Source organism: Acanthopagrus latus, chromosome 17, assembly GCF_904848185.1.
Source record: "Acanthopagrus latus isolate v.2019 chromosome 17, fAcaLat1.1, whole genome shotgun sequence".
NCBI classification, from domain to species: Eukaryota; Metazoa; Chordata; class Actinopteri; order Spariformes; family Sparidae; genus Acanthopagrus; species Acanthopagrus latus.
In genome coordinates this window covers 9,542,491-9,562,195 of record NC_051055.1, presented here as the reverse complement: position 1 = coordinate 9,562,195, position 19,705 = coordinate 9,542,491, and the positions used below count along the sequence as shown (strand labels likewise).

The 19,705-nt window shown below is 43.6% G+C and overlaps 1 protein-coding gene across 1 annotated transcript; it reads left to right on the top strand.

Moving 5' to 3' along the window:
• The first annotated feature begins 1,228 nt into the window (after positions 1-1,228).
• has2 (hyaluronan synthase 2) lies at positions 1,229-19,503 on the top strand. The gene is made up of 4 exons (XM_037072874.1): positions 1,229-1,964; positions 11,337-11,963; positions 15,207-15,308; positions 15,418-19,503. The coding sequence occupies exons 2-4, from the start codon at positions 11,337-11,339 to the stop codon at positions 16,342-16,344; spliced, it is 1,656 nt and encodes a 551-aa protein (XP_036928769.1). The 5' UTR covers positions 1,229-1,964; the 3' UTR covers positions 16,345-19,503.
• The last annotated feature ends 202 nt before the right edge of the window (positions 19,504-19,705 follow it).

The window sequence follows — 19,705 nt, the reverse complement described above, 5'->3', positions numbered from 1 at the left end:
CAATAATGTCCTGCAGTGTATATACATATCAGTATGTCACTTAGTAGTATTTGAATGTACATTTATCATATCAACATATATTTTTAATATATTCCAATATGCAGTATGCTTGCTCTGCATCTTAAAAACTCAAATGTGCATGAACCGATTTTATCCAAAGTAAAGATGAGAGAGTAAAAATCCTTCAGTGAGCAGAACAGACTGACTGGGTTCACACATACATAACATGTATTCCCAAAAGCATCAGCTTTTCATAAACCGTCTCAAAAAGCCACCGAGCTGAAAGCTCGGTGGCTTTTTGAGACATTTAAATGGACATTTTCTTTGCACACACCATGAAGGAACATTTGCTCCTCCAGGTTATCCAAATAATGAAAAATCACCATATTTGGAGATGTGTGGCTTCCATTGAAGGACAACAATGCCTTTGTTTCCTAACCTTAGACTTTTCCAGGTATTGTGGGGGAGTTCCTGATAATGACGCCAAACGCTTTGTGACTCACGGTGGTCAGAGTAACACAAGTCCTGATTTTTAGTCGGATACTCCCTTTAGATTGCCTTATTTTGGGTGGGGGAGCTACTGTACATTTCAGAGCCTGCTGACTCTCTGTTCTGCGTCACACAGCACTGCCTGCTGGACACAGCTGGGAACTGCTGAACTGGCGAATCAATGAAATGACTGAAATTCCATAACATCCAGACTCTGGCTTCCACGTGCCTATGTGCGCCTCTTCTAAAGATGACTGTACAGATTCGCATGCTGCCTCCAGCTGTTCTCTCAGTGGGTGACTTCTCTCTGGACGATTTTCTCTTAATCGTATGAATAATTCTAAATATGAGGCAATACATACAGGCTTAATGTAAAAATCAGACCTGGGGCCAGTTGTCATACTGTATACAGGCTAATTAAAGATTAAACGTGTAAGTTTAACTGCCTCTCAGGAACATGATGCCATATTCCTGCTCTGAATGGAGGCATGGACATCCAACCTCTCTCTCTCTCTCTCTCTCTCTCTCTCTCTCTCTCTCTCTCTCTCTCTCTCTCTCCTACCTCAGGAGTTTGAATGAGTTTGGATGAGTGAGTCTCTCTCTTTCTCTCTCGCTCTCTCTCTTCTCCTCTCTGTCGCTCCTCCTCATGCCCCCCAAACCATCCCCTCTTATTAAAACAACACGCCAATCTGTTGCAGCCCGGTAAAAGGGGTTTGGGAGCCGCAGCAGCCATAAAGGAGGCTCCACACACACACACAGCCGTCTGGAAGGCATTAGACAGCAGCGGCACAGAGACTTTTTGGCCACTTCTCTGCGCTCTGTGTAACCTGGATGCTCGGGGAAACTAGACATACTTACCTACACGCCCCTCAAGAACCCAAAACGATCTTACTCAGATTTATAAAGAGTCACTGCTGGAAACGTTTTTTTTTGTTTTTTTGTTTTTTTTCTCTTCATCTTCTTCTTCTATATCAATATGGTTGACGCTGACAAAGTTGATGGCTTTTTTTGTTTGTTTTTTGTAACTTTTAGAAACTTTTAAACAATGAATGAAACTGTCAGAAGTTGGTGGAGAAAGATGTTTATCATTCTCGTGTAGCTCCTTTTTTCATGCACACCTTTTTCATATGAATGATGCCAAAGATGACTGACACGATGCTTGTGTCTGTACACCTCAGATGCCTGCGGTGCACGGTTAATGACCGCTGACAGACTGTTGAGAACTAGAGAAGGCGACAATATTCTTGAGCTCACCCGGCTGAGCGAACTGACAAGGAACCCGCGCGAGTCTTATTTCACTTTTGTTTTCTTTTTTTTTCCTGATTAATGAGGACCAGTTTCAGCGGATTCATGAGACTCAAACAAGTGTCCTCTGAAACTTTGTCGAGACTTTTTCTCCCTGTGGAGCGGTACCAGAGCCGCCGGAGCTGACCGCATCCTTTCTCAAGGACGAAGGAGAGAACAGCTGCTTCAAGGTAGGCGGCCAATGGCCATTTGGTCTGGTGGCTGTGCAGCCTGCTGACAGACAGTGATAGATGTTGCATCAGAAGACTGTAGTGGTTAAGACGCTAATTAATTATTTTGTAATTCTTTTGGACAAGTTGATGCGCCAAACTCCCACTTAAGACGACTATGACGAGGTCATACTTTTTAAATAATATGGCTGCTGTCCAATATTTAAGCTCTGTAAAGGTAGTGATGCATTAAATTGGGGTTCATGCCAGCTGTCACCAGAGTAGCTTTTTGTCTTCATGCGTCTTAACGCGCATATCTTGTCATGGACAAACTTTTTAGGTTGACAATAAATTGCAATAATTAATTGCGATCATTTAAAATGTTATTACATAAAAAATTAAAAGAAAATATGTGTCTCAAAAATGTAATTTATCCAAACTTGGATGGAAGTATGCAATCCTCCTTGTCCAGATGTGCCAGCTGTGCGAAATTCGCCAGGATAATTTCACACAGTCTCTGCTGAGCCAGTTATTGTACCCGGAGAATAAACTAAATTGATGACGTTACAAGCCGTACGTCATCCTTTCAGATTCGTGAGCCAATGGGACGGCTGGATTTGGGCACGTTCAAGCGAGCCTCATGATCCCAGGGCGTAATTTGATGCCTGGTGTGAAAGATCGCTCTTCATGCACAGTGTTCACCAGTAAATTAGGAAATATTGAACAGTTCACTGCTACTTGCTAAGTGCTGGTATCAGAAGTTTACTTTATTGAGATACTGAACAGTGAATCCAGCCCCTCCCAAGTTCTGACCAGTGCTGTCCATGAGATGCATGCAAACGTGACTAAAAGCAGGTGCCGCTTAAGCAGCGAGCCCTCAGAACACAGGCTAATGATTACAGATGTCTTCCAAGCTGTTGGCATTATAACTTCCACATACGCACCCCCACTCAGACACATTTCAGACAAATACCCGAATGCAAATGAACATCTGTCACACTCCTCTGACATACTCTCTTCCTCTACCCGCCCACTCGGACCCATCAATGTGCAGATAGACATAAAAGCCCACGCAAGGAATGCCCATCTGTGAGTTGGTTGTGGAAGCTTTGCTGTCATTTACCGATGATATATAGAACGGTTTCTATCCCACACGTGGAATCTGCTTCCCACTGACCTGGGTTATCTGTTCTCACACGGTGGAGGCTGATGTCCGCCTGGAAGAAGTGAAACATTTAGTCCACTGTAAGTCAGCCTGCTTTATTTCACGTGGGGGCTTGATCTTGCTGGCTTTCCCAAGAGATCCATTAGATTTCATGACAGCTATTTCTCGTCATGCTGATGCAGGAACAGCCGCAAAGTCCCACGTTATCCTGTCAAACTGATACAAACCAGTATCCTGGTAAAACTGTACATCTACAGAAATGTTTACAGCAGCTACCTGACTTAAAGTGGCAGCTTAAGGAGATATGTAAGTTCTTTGTGTAATCAGTGTGTGTTTGGACCTTCTGTCAATGCACACACACATCCAGACTAATACCAACATACTGCCTCTAATCTCAGCCCCCGGGGGAGTTCCTCTGCCGAGCGTGGGGCTCAGTGTGCTACTGTAAGGAAGGCAATCTGTCTCCGCTGCCGGCCCACGGCAGAGATTTAGCTCTGCTTCAGAGTTACATTTGGGCAGTTCGTGGAGGTGACAGCGATGTGATGCCTCACAAAGGGTTAAAGGGACGAAAAGCCACGTTTTTTTGGCACTCTTCAGTGGGTGACAGGGTGATACAGTTTACTGCACCCTCATTGCTACAGGATGTGCTTCCACGCAGCTCACACACAGCAGTTTACTGCCTCGCAGAGGAAGGCATTCCACGACTGGTCCCCATTAGGGCTCACAACAAGTCTCACGTGCCATTACTGCTCGCAGCAAGGGGCCGTCGGTCCATAGGGCCTTGAGGCTGGCAAGGTATAACGACTTAAGTCAGGAGAGAGAGAGAGAGAGAGAGAGAGCATTATGTGAAGCCCCTCCCAAACACACACCTACCACCACCTACCTCATCTATTCTGCATTAATGCCACAGTTTTTTCCAGGTTCCCTCGGTAAATCAGCGGTGAAGCGGCACTACAGCCGGCCAGTAAAAGTGAAAATTTGGATGTCAGTGAGGTTCTGTGTTAGATTCCTACTACCTCATACTGAGTAACAGGGTCTCACAGGGAAGCCTCATGCCAATGTTAATGCACAGGTCTAGGCGTAATAGCGTACCATAAAGCAGCCCAGGGGCTGCGTAAAGCAAGTGGCCGCTCAACATGCCGTCTTTTCTTTCTTCTCAACACCTCCGACCATCTCTCTGTTCATCTGCTCAGGCTGGTTCTGGGTCCTCTTATCTGTAATCAACTGTGATAATACAAAGTGCTATCAAAGAAATGTTCTCCCCATGTAGGGTGGAAGCTATTTTAGAGCTCTGCTGATAACAGCGAGTCGTCAGATAAGAGGGAGCGTTTGATCAGTGGATGACAGAAGCAGGCTGGATTCACGAAAGGAGCGCTAGAAACTTTTCGTGGCAGAAAACGTGTTCTTTTTGAAGTAGGAGAAACCACACAGAGGGACCAAAAACTGCCGTCAGCGTGAAGTATTGCACTGCAGTGTAGGGAAGAAAACCAAATAAACAACCAGACAGAGGAGCAGCTGTGCAGGGAGGCATTCTCGACCCAGCTACATCTGTAATTTGGCCGAAAGTCTTGGAGCCTGCCACAGTGGCGCAGGTCCAGTGCCTCAGCTGGCAGTGAGCGGAGCCAAATCCACCACCGTGCCTCCAGTCTCCTTTCCCCCTCCACCTCCTCCTCCTCGTGGTGTCTGCCATCCCTCCCCAGCCCACTTTCTCTCTTTTCTCACTGAGTACTGTAGTCTGCTCCTCTCTCCATCTCCCCCTCTGTAGTGCGGTTGCATCTCTGCCTTTCGGCTCATTCACAAAAAAAAAAAAAAAAAAAAAAAAAGGGACGGAGGGACGGAGGGAGTGAGGCGGGGATGAGTCAACTGGAGAGGACGTGCCCAAATACCAAACGGCGTAGTTTGGCTTCAGATGTAAGAATGGATTCACCGCAGCGTGTGACTTCACTGCCCACCTTCCCTTTTTAAACTGTGTAAAACTAAAACACCATGGTATGAAGAAGGAGATGATGCACAACAGAGAGGGGTAATGCAAAAAACACTCGGCGAAGATGTTGTAACCTCTGCGCCTGTGCCAGTTAGAGCCGCATCACACCTGAATCTAATGGCTTACAGAAGGTGAGGAAATAAAGAGACAGCGGAGGGTGGAGCAGGAGGGAGGATGTTAAAGTCAGCCACCTTTTTATGTTGTGACGTTGTAACCCTGCCAGTCGCGGCCTTGTCCACCTGATTCCAATCATGTCGGGAGTAGTGCGGGGCGGCGCAGTGGGTGGTGTTACTGACTGTTCGGCTCTGGTTCTGATAAAGACAACGCTCCCGCAACAACAGCGCGGTGCGGCCACATGGGGGGTTTATGAGAGGAAGGGGGAAGAGGAGGAGAAATGGGAGGAGTGAGGAGGGTTGGCCACTTCCTAGCGGTGCCTTTGAAAACTGCCTCGGCCTTTCAGTCCAGTCGGTGCACAGTTCCATTCATACTAGAGCAAATTGTCAGCGCAGTAAAGCGACTACTTTTTTACGATTTTATATCCATATGTTAAGTGGAAATAGACAACTTCTGCCACCTATCGTTTTCCAAGTGGTGCTGTTGTTGCTGGCACCGCTGTCGCAAATACAGATGGATTGCTTTTCTTTTTTCTCGGAGCATCAACTTCCAAGAACACTGGACAAAACATGAGTTTATTCATTCATTTAGTCTATAATGGTGATGAAAAAAGACAGATAGACATAATGCCAGGCTGCCGGGGCAACAGTTGCCAGGCTGCCGGGCCGACTGTTCCTGGGCTGCCTTTTGCCTCGCAGTGACAACTACCAACAACACAGGACAAAATATCAGTTGATTCACTCGTTTAGTCTTTAATCGAAATGTAAAAACAGATAGAGGTGATGCCAAGCTGCCAGGCCCACCGTCACCAGGCTGCCAGGTCGACTCTCCTTACACTGCCGAGCTTACTGTCCACAGTCAGGCTTCATGTTCTTGGCCGATTTCAGGCCAAGCAGCAGACAGAATTGCGCAGTGAAAGCAAGAGTTTATAGAGAACTGTAGTAAACTTGATGGTGTCTGGCATTGCACAGTCAACATTTATGCCGTTATGATAGAAAACATATCAAAATAAACCTAAAACTTGTCTATGGCCAGTTTAAATACACTACCACATGTAAATGTGTATTTCACTTTTGCCATCTAATTCTTTTGAGACTCATTTCTATCATTCCTACAGTTGTTGATCTCATATTTGAAAGCATCTCAAGGAAGTAGTCAGGAAGCAGCGAGCCTCGAGTGCGTCTCGTCTCAGTCGGCAGCCAACTCCTTCGTCTCTCCCAGCCGCTCCCTCTCCTCTGTCTCGTCATCTGCTCAGGAACATGTGAGCCTCTCCTGCGTCCTGCTACAACCATCACGAGGGTCATCTCTGCATGTAATGCTTTTAAAGTGCATCCTGGCCTTTTCCAGCCCTGCCCAGCTCAAACACACACACACACACACAAGTCAACCATGTGCATCGCTTGTTGAGGTTCCAGACTGGGGTGTACTTATCCTTTACTTTGTATGTGTGTGTTTTCTTTTGGCAGAACATTGCCTTTGAGATTTCAGAGGTGTGTATGATCTCAGCATGCCTGGTTTTCCTGTATGCTGACTTGACTGAATGAAGTTTGTCCAATTTTACTTCAATGGATCAATACTGAGCTTTTGGCAAACTATAAATATCCCTAGTATGTCTTCATTAGCTTGTATCTGTCATAAGTATGCCCTCACTTTTCAGTCCTATGTTGCCTTTGTGCCCACAGTACACAAGCTGCAGGTGTGAGCTGGCTCCCTCTTCAGAGCAACATTAAAGTTTGATTTGTGAATAAGACTCCTCCGGCCAGAGCTGCTGATTTGTGACTGTAACACTTCCAGCCGGTGTCTGCTGAGTCACAGCAACATAAAGATGTTAGTTATATGTTATCTCAGCTCCTCACAGACCAGCAAACTGTCTCCTTTGGCTCTGCCTCAGAATTATACTGCCTGTGCAGAACATGCAGTAATGACACACACATAAATGCACACACACACACATATGGCTGTTACTGTACAAAGACACATACGCTCACAGGGTCTGGCGAGCCTTGTTATATTTTATGTCCCATCACAGGCCTTGACACTGGAACCCTGCTGACAGGGATTCCACTGCACTCCTGTGAGTTTAGTCAATCTCCTCCTCTCTGTAGCGGACACACAGTGCACGCACACACACACACACACACACACACACACACACACACACACACACACACACACACACACAGTATACCTCTGACAGCGTGCACGTACGCAGACTGGCGAGCACACACCGGACATATAGTGCTGAGCACACACGTTTGTACATACTGTACGAACACATGGACCACGTTCAGCTGCAACACTGAGACTTAATAGGCAAATACACATCTGACAGTGATCCATGTAACACATGGAGAGTTATTACGGCATGTGGTGAGTCAGCTGACTATACTAAATCACACGTTGAATTTAAGGACCAAAATGGGATTTAGTTCCCCACGTACCAGGATCACTTATGTGCTCAATGACAGTATAGTCCACTGTTAAACTAAATCAGGCACATTGGACATTTGAAGGCTGGATAGAAAATAGATGACAAGCACCACCACAATGTTACATTTGTGGTAATTCAATTGAAATGGAATGTAATAACTTTGATGATGCTTTCACCTTTCATCCAACACCATTCTCAGGTCACGTTTTAAATTATTTTTATTCATGACTCAATTTTTCCAAAACTGGTATTCTCATCAGCCTCAGCTATGCTTTGTGTTTATAGCTAATTAGTAAATGTTAACAAATGCTAAAATGCTAAACTACGATTGTGAAGATTTTCATTAGTAGGTTGCAGTGCCTTGCCCAGTGGTGCCTGGGCACATGCATATTTTCTCAACTAGTCCAACTAATGTGTAATCATTTTGATCATAAACATTGAAAAATTAACACAAATTATCAACTGAATGTGCTACAGAGATATGTATTGAAGTTTCTAGGACTGCTTGCTGCAAGACTAACTGTGCTAACCAGCTAATGTGTTGTCGCTATTTCTTTTGCGGATGACTTCAACAGGCCATTTCTTACTTATTGTACTATTGTACTATTGTAACCAGGTTCTTATATCAAGGTCGCTACCATGCCATCCATCCATCCATCCATCCATCCATCCATCCATCCATTCTTCCATCCATCATTTATCATTCATTTATTCATCCATTAATCAATTCATTCTCTGCTAACCCACCATCTTTTCCCGATTCTCGTCTTAGCATTAGAAAAAGTATCCCTGAGACAGAGCCAGTGGGAGTTTGACCCAAGAGACTGTTAATGATGTCAGAGTGAGACTCCAACCCAGGGTCACCATGGGTTTGGACACACACACACACACACACACACACACACACACACACACACACACAACAGAGGCCAAGCGATAGTGACGGAGTTCTATTACTTACATGCGCTAAGATACAAAAACAAACAGAGAGCCGGAGTGATATCATCCACATGTGCTAATGGTACCTTTAGCGTGCGCACACACTTGTCATACAAACTGCGCCAAAGTGTCAACATCCACATGTGTCGATGACACTTTAACTGTCATAGATACTCGTCTGATTAAAGGCATTATCTCTCTGGGGCTGAGGCCAAGTCTGAGTGGCTCGTTTTTAAGCCTGCAGTTAATCTTCCTGCAGTCTGACCTAATTGTTAGCCTTGACATTTGCACTGGATCACACGCCCATAAGGGTGTCTGAGGCTCTATGAAGAGCAGAGCGTCCTGACAAGAGGCATCGTCTGAGTCTTTTTGCACTGGATCACTTTGATCACTCACAGAACTGATGTCGTCTGACAGTTTTCGTCGGTCGGCAATAAGAAAAGAGCTTCACGTCTGTGAGCTGTGACCTGAATTGAATTGCACAGTTTGGTTTTGTGTTTTCCCCCAAAATGTTATGTCATAAATAAAAAAGGTAGTCGTTCTCCATGTGTCTGCACTGGTTTCCTACAAGTTCTCCGATTTCCTATTGCAGCGCAGTCACAATCAGGTTAGGTGAAGTTGAAACTAAATCCCCAGGAAGGGTGAGAACATCTCTGCCCTGGTCATGGAGGTATATCAAAATCCGTGACGACTTCCTGCCCTGATTCCAAATATTTGTCCAACATAATCCACACCAAATCACTAGGTGCGCACATTCTGATTTATGGTGAGACACGTTTCCTCCTGAGCAGTAGCTGAGTTCATTCAGAGTTGATGCAGGGAGCCGGGGTGAAAGAGTTTGTCCTGCGCTACCTTATATAGACGTGAGACTTTGTACACTCACACACTCGTGCACAACCTGGAGGAGGTCTAAGGTGAAATGCGTTCTCAGCAATTAAAAAAATGTGTATTTTTACAGACACACACTCCTCTCCCTCTGTTATAATAGGCTTTTTATATGTGTATTAACGTGTATGCGTGTGTGTGTGTCAGGGGTCTCGTAAATGAGCGTCTGACGTTAAGAGCCCTGCCACGTGCCAGGGGAGGCCTGCTACTCTGGTTGTGGCCTTCTCATCCAACGATCAAATGAACAAGGCATTATGTCTGAGCCAAGGGGTGTGTGTTCGTAGTCCTCTCTCTTTCTCTCTCTCTGCGCTCCATCTCTCGCTCTCTCTCTCAGTGTCTCTCGCTTTGCTTTTTCGTTTTTCTGCACGCCGTTATCTGCCGTCTCCCACCCTCTCTTCCTTTCTGTCGCCCTCCCTGGCTCTGCCGTCGTCCTCTCCCCCTCTTCCCGACTGGCTTCACAGTTCTTCTTTTCTCTGTATTGCTCCCACTCTCCCTCCGTCTTGTGTGTTTAGGTGTGGTGTGAAGAACTTTGCCAAATCACAAACACTGCTGGGCTTTGTATACGCTTCCTTTGCTGGTCCTGATTTACATGTCTTTTCTTGTCTCGACTGAAACACGATGGTTCAATACAAAATGATAGGCGTTTTTTGTGAAATTCAAAACAATTTCGGCGTTTGAAATGCTTTGAGACGCAGCTCAAAATGTCAAAATTGTGTCCCACAAGGGAACGCCCCACTGGCTATGCGACCAAAGGTGAACACTTGACCTTTCGATGTCCAAGGTTCAAACCCCCTTCGATCTAACCAACTGCAATAAAAAGCATGTTTATCCCAATGTTCAACGCAGTATATTGTCGTACCCTCCGCTCCCTATTCACTGCACATCTTTAGCGTCTATTCTGTCAAATAAATGATCTCCTTGTCATACTTCGTATGGCGAGTCACCGACGAGAAGAAGCACACGTGCAGCATTAAAAAGAAAATTTCAAAAAGTCTCTTGTCTTCTTCTTCCCACGGAGATATAAACAGATGACATCACAGGGTGGTCCGCGCTGCATTGAGCTGGGCTGAGCCACGCTGAGTGGGTCTCTGCTGGTCTGCCAAACAGATGGCGGTAGCAACATAATGAGGACTGGAAACAAACTTCAGGACTTTGAGCAGAAGATTTTGTGCGGCAGAGCTTGGGGTCCTTTAACAGACTGTCACTCAGAGAGTAGACACAAAAGCATTAGCCCCCACATAAAAGCACACAGAATAGTCCCGATCAGAGTTCCCTTGAGCGGGATGCTTGCCCGAAAATGTTTTTGAACCCCCCTTTTTTTTTCAATGCTGGGAGAAAAAAAAAAAAAAAAAGGTAATAGCTTCTCCCAGGCATTCGGAGAGCCCTTGCAGCTTGGACGTTTAGCAGGGGGCAGCCAGCTTTTTGGATAATTAGGTCAAGAAATCTTGTAATGTGCGCCCACCCACATTAAGGAGAGTTGGAACAATCGGCTACTCACAACTGTCTGACATTTAGACGGGTATTTTGGGGAGGGGTAGAGGAAAGGAGAGGGGGGAGGGAGGGAGCAAAAAGAGGGGAGAAACTTTACTGCTTTCTTTACCTTGGTTTGTTGTAATAAAACAGGTTTGTGTGTGCCGTTGAGGAGTAAACTGAAAACAAGCATTTTTCATGCTGATTCTTACAGAAGCTTAATAAATCCTACTGTTGATACTGAGGTCAATGTCTGTATGTCTCATTTTCCTTCTGCAAATCACACATGGTCATCTGATGTTTGCATCAAGTCACTACAATCTTGTTGTTTAGTATATTTAAAATCCTGTACATTCCGTCCTACACTGACTAAATGTGTTATCTCTTTCCACATTCGTCCCCTAGATGAGGTGTGATAGAGTCCTCACCTACCTGCGGATATTTGGCACCACCATGTTCGGCGTATCCCTCCTGGTGGGCATCTCAACGGCCTACATCATGGGCTACCAGTTCTTCACCACAGCCCGCAATCATGTCTCATTCGGCCTGTATGGCGCCATCTTGGTGGTCCACCTCATCATCCAGAGCCTCTTCGCACTCCTAGAGCACCGAAATATGCGGCGGTCCTTAGAGACGCCGATCAAACTGAACAAGTCCTTGGCGCTGTGCATTGCGGCCTATCAGGAGGACCCTGCCTACCTGAGGAAATGCCTGGTGTCGGTGAAGAGGCTGACGTACCCGGGGATCAAAGTGATCATGGTGATCGACGGGAACTCAGAGGACGACTTGTACATGATGGATATCTTTAAAGAGATCATGGGACGGGACAAAGCGGCCACGTACGTGTGGCGGAGTAACTTTCACCAAAGGGGGCCCGGGGAGACGGACGAGAGCTACGCTGAGAGCATTCAGCAGGTCACCAGGCTGGTGCTGAACAGCAAGTGTGTGTGCATCATGCAGAAGTGGGGAGGGAAGAGAGAGGTCATGTATACACCCTTCAAGGCGCTGGGGAGGAGCGTGGACTATGTACAGGTATGTTTGTGACACTAGAAATGGATATAAATGCAACTATTAAGGGGTAACTCCACCAATTTCATATGGTATGATAAATTCCCTCTAATTATGTCACCCAGCAGCTAAATTGCACTGTGGGTAATGTAGGTGCCAGGTCTGAAAACAAACAGGCCAGGGATGCAGCGCTGAACTCCTGCAACACTGTCTATCAGAATTGATATAGCACACAAAGATAGCACCTCATTCGTTCCATGCATTCTTCTTCTTTTTCAAAACCCGTTGCCTATAGTACCCACAATGCAACTTAGACACTAGAGGGACAATACTGGAGGCAGTTTATTAGATATCGTGCGGCTTCCTCCGGAGCCTCAAAAGACTCACATATGCAGTCCTACTCCCAAAGACCTGTTGAAATGAGAGGAATACAGGAATTGTGAAGGGAATGGTGTAAGTGAGAATGACTAGATTAAATTGCTAGACAGATGGGCAAAGAGACAGAGAGGATGAGGGAATGAGCAGTGTCAGTGGTGCCTGTTAGAAACCATTATATAACAGGTAAGATGTTCAGTGGTGTGCGTCTGTGTGTATGTCTTTGTAGATGTACACACACAGGTAGGACAAGGACACTTGTCCTAAGAGCTGAAGATACAAGGAAAAGGAAGAGAGAGGGAAGAGCTGGCTGGAGGGGGGCCTCTGCCAAGCCAAACATGGGGTCCACAAAGAGTCTTTTGTGTTGCTTTTAGATGGACGGTGGCTGTGTGCATCGTGTTGTGAAGTGTAGCGTGAAGAGGGGCAGCAGTGGCTGATGTCTAAGTGTAATAACAGATCTGTCTCATCTGCACGAGTGGTATTTAGAGACAGGGCGCAAGACTGTGTCGAAGAAAAGTAACATTTATGTTTGTTGTTAACTCTCACACAGCCTAAAGTTTTACTTGAGTTAGACGCATATATATCTATAGGGCTGAAAGCTAAATGAGCTTTAGTAAAACACCATAGTCAGAGAAAATGAGTGAAATAGTAATATACTCTGTGTATGGTAATGACACTTGAATTATATCTTTGGAAAAGCCAGTTCCCAAGGGTGTTGGCTCGCTAATGCAGTCTTATAATGCTAACACTGTGTAGTAGTGTGGCTTAAAATATAAACAGGAGCTAAACACATTAACCACAGTGCCAGGCTTGGCAACACACATGCTGATGAAGTAGCCTACCAGGGAACCTGTTTTTATTCTGCTGGCAGTAAATGTTAAAATATGGACTGTTGTTGAGATAAATAGCATGGTCGTGAATCAAGAGCATATTCTTCTCCACCAAAGTGAAACGCTATAACTTATGAAAGAAGAAATAACACACGGTACCCTGCATAAGCACTAAAAGCCACATTTGCTCACAATACACTTCTCGTGATACAGCCTTATTTGGTCTGGTATGACCAGCAGCTAACAGTGGCTAATGTTAGCTAACTTTAGGTCAATATTGTTGTGTACCGGACATAACTGAATCATTTTGCTGGCTCTTTGACTACTCTCTGCATGTGCTACTGTGACACAGCAAAAGACACATAGTCTAGATTTAAATGTGTTTGTCTAAAGAATAATAGTAATTGAAGGGTTGGGTAGTCTGAGCTGTACATGACTCATGATTGGTCAGTGCCGTTTAATGCTCTTTCCTATGAGATTTCTGTGAATGAATGATTGTGTTAAAATAAGGGGATAATGTCTATGGGCAAAACTGCACCAAAAAATATCAGGCTGCTGGGTCCAAAAGCACCTTAAAGGTCCATAATAATGTAAGGATATGTGTTAGCTTAAAAAAATTAAACTGGTCAGCTACAAACTAAAAGTGCACTTCTTCCTTGTACACTTTCTATTTGTAAGCACTGGGAACAATTTAATCAGCTAAATTCCACATTCGCATGAATGGCACTATAGTTTTATTGGATGGCAAGTGCATTAGCAAATGAGAGGGCGCTAATTTTTTGAGGAAATAACAGATTATCTGTCATCACCTGACCTACTGGGCCATGGCCACCCCACCAAATGAAACTCTAAATTCATGTATGTCGTTGTGATGTATCTACAGTTTTAGCAAGTTTACAGTTCAACGTTTGTGTTATAAAAAGATCATTCTCTGTGGGCTTTGCTGTGAGATGCGATACTTATTATTGTGAAAAAAGGGCTTTAGCCCATGGGTTCAATTTATGCTTATGATTAATGATAACATATAATAAAGAGAGCTCGCTAAAAAAAATGGCAAGACGTTTTTAGCATTACGTTGACTTTGTTTGTCAGGGTTTTTGTTTTACAGTAATAAAATGTACTATTTTGGCGTACGTATTAAAGTGAACCGAATCTGTCAAACAGTCCATTGGCCAAAACTCAAGGTGTCATCACATTAATTTTGTTTTGTAAACCTGAGCTAGTGCTGTTCCAAACTGACGTCTTGAGCAATGAAAGAACTGAACTAAAACTTAACTACTTCAATAACTCAATGATTTATTGAGTTTGAATTACTTTGAGGTTTCAAACTCTTTGATATGATGCTGTCAAACACCTGCAGCTGCCTACAGCCTGCCAGAAACCCCTTTTTTAAAAGAGATTTCTGAAGAATGAACTGCAGTGCTGCCAGTAAGAACGCCAGCACCCTTTAACATGTAGGGGAAGGAGGGTCAGTGTTGCATGCCTTCTTGCTATCATCAGGCTCTGCCTGTAACAGATGTGTTTTGTTAATAGGGATTTGGACTCTCGGTTTGTTTTCAACACCTGATTTTGTTAGGGAGGAAAAATACCATTTATAGAAGATAACAGAGAGCGAAAAAAAATTGTATCTGAAAGATAGTGGGTGGGATAAAATTTTAAGCTGTTACTCTTTGTTCCACTGGCCATTTGTTAATCCAACCATTTAAATTTTTTATTGGATGCATAATCATCTCCCACTTGTTCCATCTCTTTTATTGGCCAACATCTGGACCACCAAACACTTCCCTGATGAAGGAAGACAAACAGGTGGTGGGTAAGAGGGGGAATATTGATTATGTTACAGACAATTCTAGTCTGGCACATGAAGTGAGCATAGTATATGCTCACTTCATGTGCCAGACTAGAATTATGTCAATTTCATTTTTACAGTCCAGAGTCACTAATTACAGATTTTCCTCAAGTGGCTTTAAATTCCATAGAGCATATGCAAATCTTGATTTTACATAAACTATGGTCCTAAAACACAGGCTAAATCATTGTTTATTTTGTGGGTTTTACTCAGGTGTGTGACTCTGACACTATGTTGGATCCAGCATCATCAGTGGAGATGGTGAAGGTTCTAGAAGAAGACCCGATGGTGGGAGGTGTTGGAGGAGATGTTCAGGTCAGTTATAAATCTCTGTATATTTCCTTATTTCTTGCAAGTGCCAATTTTTGTTACAAACAGAGCCTGTCATGTCAATCACATTTATCTTGTTCCAATTCCTACCCAGATCCTAAACAAGTACGAGTCGTGGATCTCCTTCTTGAGCAGTGTACGGTACTGGATGGCCTTCAACATTGAGCGGGCTTGCCAATCCTACTTTGGTTGCGTGCAGTGCATCAGTGGTCCTTTGGGAATGTACCGGAACTCTCTCCTGCACGAGTTCCTTGAGGACTGGTACAATCAGACCTTCATGGGTTCCCACTGCAGTTTTGGGGATGACCGCCATCTCACGAACAGAGTTCTAAGCCTTGGTTATGCAACCAAATACACTGCACGATCAAAGTGCCTCACTGAGACACCAATTACATACCTGCGGTGGCTCAATCAACAAACTCGATGGAGTAAGTCATATTTCAGAGAATGGTTATACAACTCGATGTGGTTCCACAAACATCACCTATGGATGACTTATGAGGCTGTGATCACGGGCTTCTTCCCGTTTTTCCTCATCGCCACTGCCATCCAACTCTTCTACCAAGGAAGGCTGTGGAATATTCTGTTGTTTCTACTCATCGTGCAGGCAGTGGCGCTGATCAAATCGTCCTTTGCCAGCTGCCTCAGAGGTAACATAGTCATGGTGTTCATGTCGTTCTACTCTGTATTGTACATGTCAAGCCTGTTGCCAGCCAAAATGTTTGCAATAGCAACCATCAACAAGTCTGGATGGGGGACCTCTGGGAGGAAGACAATAGTGGTGAACTTCATCGGTCTGATTCCTATATCCGTTTGGTTCACCATCCTCTTCATTGGGATTATCTACACAGTAATCCTGCAGACTAAAAAACCCTTTCCTGAGTCAGAAAAGATTGTTCTGATCATAGGAGCAGTCGTTTATGCCAGTTACTGGGTCGTACTGTTGACGTTGTATGCAGTGCTCATAAATAAGTGTGGGAAAAGGAAGAAGGAACACTACGATATGGTGCTGGACGTATGACCTACAGACTACAGTCATCATTTACCACTGAAGTCTCTTTTTTGGTTGTTTCCACTCACACCATGTTGTTGCTACACAAATGTTTTTCAGATGCAGAGCAGCTCTGGAGGCAAAATTGGTTGAGTTCAACCAAAATGGACCTTTTTTCAAACTTGAAGGGCAAAAAGTAAATAAATGACAGTGGCTGCTTTTTTGTTCATTCCTAACATCGCATTCATGATCTTGGAGCATCAGCATGCTCGCTAATTAGCCTGCCTAGATTTATCTAATCCCACATGTCTAGCTGAAGATCAGCTAGTGGAAGCTAACTAGCTAACCTTAATAACTCAGTATGGCAAGATGGAATATATTTAATTTGGTAGCAAGAGTGCTAGGCTTTGTAATATTAGCTACCTCTTACTCATGTCATTTTCACTGGGCTTCAGTCTAACATTTGCAACTGAGCCAAAGAGACTGTGGAATTTTATCTCCACCCATTCGGGTTTAACTTGACCAGTAAGAATATTTTACCTCCAGAGCATCGTTGTGTCTCCAAGAAAATGTTTGTACACCCTAGGAACAAATCTCATGAGTACTGTCTGTGAGGTTGGCCACTTAACTAATTCAAGTTAAAATTAGCATTAACAAACAGAAAAATTCACATGAAGTTCTACTGCATCTGTTTGAGGATTTGTTAGTTCTGGGTGGAAATGCATTGGTGTACCTTACCAGTGTTTTCTAATCTCTTTTAGGATGAGCTACAGTATCGATTTACATGGAGTGAAAGGGTGCAGAAAGGGCTTTAAAATGAAGAGCTGCTCTCTTTTTTGTTGCATTCATGTCATATGGGAAAGATGCTTCCTTTTCCTTTCCACACTATAAATGTACTTATAATCTGTGTGTTTCAACAGAATTTGTTTTTGTATCACCCAAAGGAATATATTGTAAGATATGGTTACTTAAAAATTCTCAAAAATTAACAAAAGAATGCCTTGTTGGGTCTTGTTTTCCCTGAAACAGTAGCCTTGGTGAGAGCCGCCGTAAATCACCTCTGTACTGAATCCCCTGTTGTCAAAAGAACTTCAATCAGTGAGGATGTGATCAGTCCAAGTTCGGTGTCCAACTGTGTGAGTCTCCTTGTGATCCAAGGTCTCAGTCCAGACAAACTGGCTCCACAGCAAACAAAGCCATGAGCTAATTAGTTAATGGTAGCTAGCTACAGGCAAAGATAGTTGGAACGGAGCAGCAGTTTTTCAGTTAAAGCAGTCGATATGCTTGCCCCTATGCTTTTGGCGCTTCCTTCGAATTCTGGCCATATTTTATAAATGATACCTTTAACTCAAATCATATCATAATCATCATCATTACAGCTCCCTTTTTTCCTTGGCAGTGCTCAACTATGTGATGCAGGTTGCATTTGATGAATCCCAAAACATCACTCACTGTGATGCACGTACATGTATGTTGAATGTGAAAAGGTTCCAGATCCATATAAATATCCAATCATGCTGTCGAGATGCTAGCGATGCATTGTGCTCAAATGTCGGGACACTTACAAGTCTTGTTGGTACTCCCATATGACGTGAATGCAGTATTTTACTCAACGTTTACAAAGTGAAGAATCTCAGACTGATCACTGATTGGTAGATATAATCGCCACCAGATCAGGTGACCAGGTGAACATGTGACCAGAAGAGAGACGGTGTATCATTGCTGCTGTGACTGTTTTGTTTTTACAGAGACAATGCATTTTGTTTTTACGTTTTAAAGAACAATATGAATGATGTGTGTATGTTGCAAAATGGTTTTTAACACTATTGTTGTTAATGTGTTCTTCCAAGTTGAATGATAACCACCAAGCACACATGGCAGACGTGTTTCACTCCCGTGTTTTTTACCTTCCATGTGCCCTTGCTCTGTTCCTTTCTTCACATACTTAATTGAGGGTACTGTGGTTCTATCCCTCTGCTTCCTTACATTGTGTGAAACAGACTGCATGGGAAGAAGCAAATGTGAGAATAATACATGAGAGGAAAGTACTACCTGATAACAGGAATGTAAATAAGGGCACTCGATGGAAGGGAACAGCATGCTGGAATGAAACAAGTCCTGTGTTTGCTGAAGGCAGCCGGGAGCAGACATGAATTTAATTCTTATGCACTTTTATGTCTCTCCAGTCGTCCAGCGTGATGCTTGAGATAGTCAAGATGAAATACCTCAGTGGTTCTTTTTGCATTGCATCAAGGTGTCAGGATGCCGTCCAAAGACTGATGCATTCTGAAGGTCTCGAGTAATTTATGATCTGTTTATGATATTGAATATAAAAGTGTCCTTTTTTTATACGCAGTTCCTTATTAAGTCGAAGCTGGATCTCTCTGCCTTGTCGGCCCTTTGCTGTAGCCTTTTACTTATTGTTACTTTGTATTTTCGATGCATTTTATATATAGACGTTTTTATTCTATTTTTGCTTAGCTACCAAAGATTCTTTATTTTCACTCATGTTTTTATAAGAAAAATGGGAAAATGTATTTGTTGTGCTTTCAACTGTTCTGACAATGACTTGTATATCTGACCAAACAATGTGAAATTATGAGCTGGGGGTTTTGTCTGCAATAACAACAATAAAAATGCAATTTGTAGGGATAAGTTATTGATTTCAAGAGACGTAATGAACCTGTGTTTTTGTACTTGTGCGTAGATAGAAAACCAGCATATTTATGTTTGTAGGATTCTGTAGTTAGTAAGATGTCCTCTAGTAGACTTGTAAAAACCCTTATGGTTCCATTTGTCTATGCTGCACAAACAATAAATACATTTAGAAGTTATTCTTAATATATACAACATGTGAACACAGCTGCTACAGGCTTCAGATCTTTGGCAGTGGCGTGCTTCCTATGTTCACTTCTTGACAATAAAGCCAAAGCAGACTGAAAACCTTTGTCCAAAATGTTTCAAAAAAAGTTTGCACAAAAATGTTTTTACCCGCAAGTTATGTGTTTTGAAGTTGTGAGGTGCCTTAATGAGCAATAACAAAATAGAAACTGAGTGACACGTTTTGATGCCGTTTCAAGGCGAGGGTTTTAAACAGAGGTTTAATGACTGAGACCAATAATTTGAACCATGAAGTTGTTTTCTTGCCAAACTAGTCATGGGCAGTGTTATCATAAAACACTTTTGTCTTGTGCCAAATAAAATCAATTATTGTTTTAATCTGCTGGTGTGGTGCTTTTCATTTGGTTCCTAATTTTACGAGCACTTTGGTGAGGGACCTGCCTGCGAAGTCCCTACATGTCACTACCATCGGACAGCACCAGGCCTTCGTGCTTGGCTCTCTTCCACTTAGTGGCTTCCTCCAGCCAGTCTTCGCTGGGAACAGTGAGCT

Coding starts and splice junctions, on each gene's coding strand:
- has2 (XM_037072874.1), top strand. CDS start 11,337: ATGAGGTGTGATAGAGTCCTCACCTACCTGCGGATATTTGGCACCACC. Junction 11,964..15,206: donor GGAGCGTGGACTATGTACAG/GTATGTTTGTGA, acceptor GGTTTTACTCAG/GTGTGTGACTCTGACACTAT. Junction 15,309..15,417: donor GTGTTGGAGGAGATGTTCAG/GTCAGTTATAAA, acceptor ATTCCTACCCAG/ATCCTAAACAAGTACGAGTC.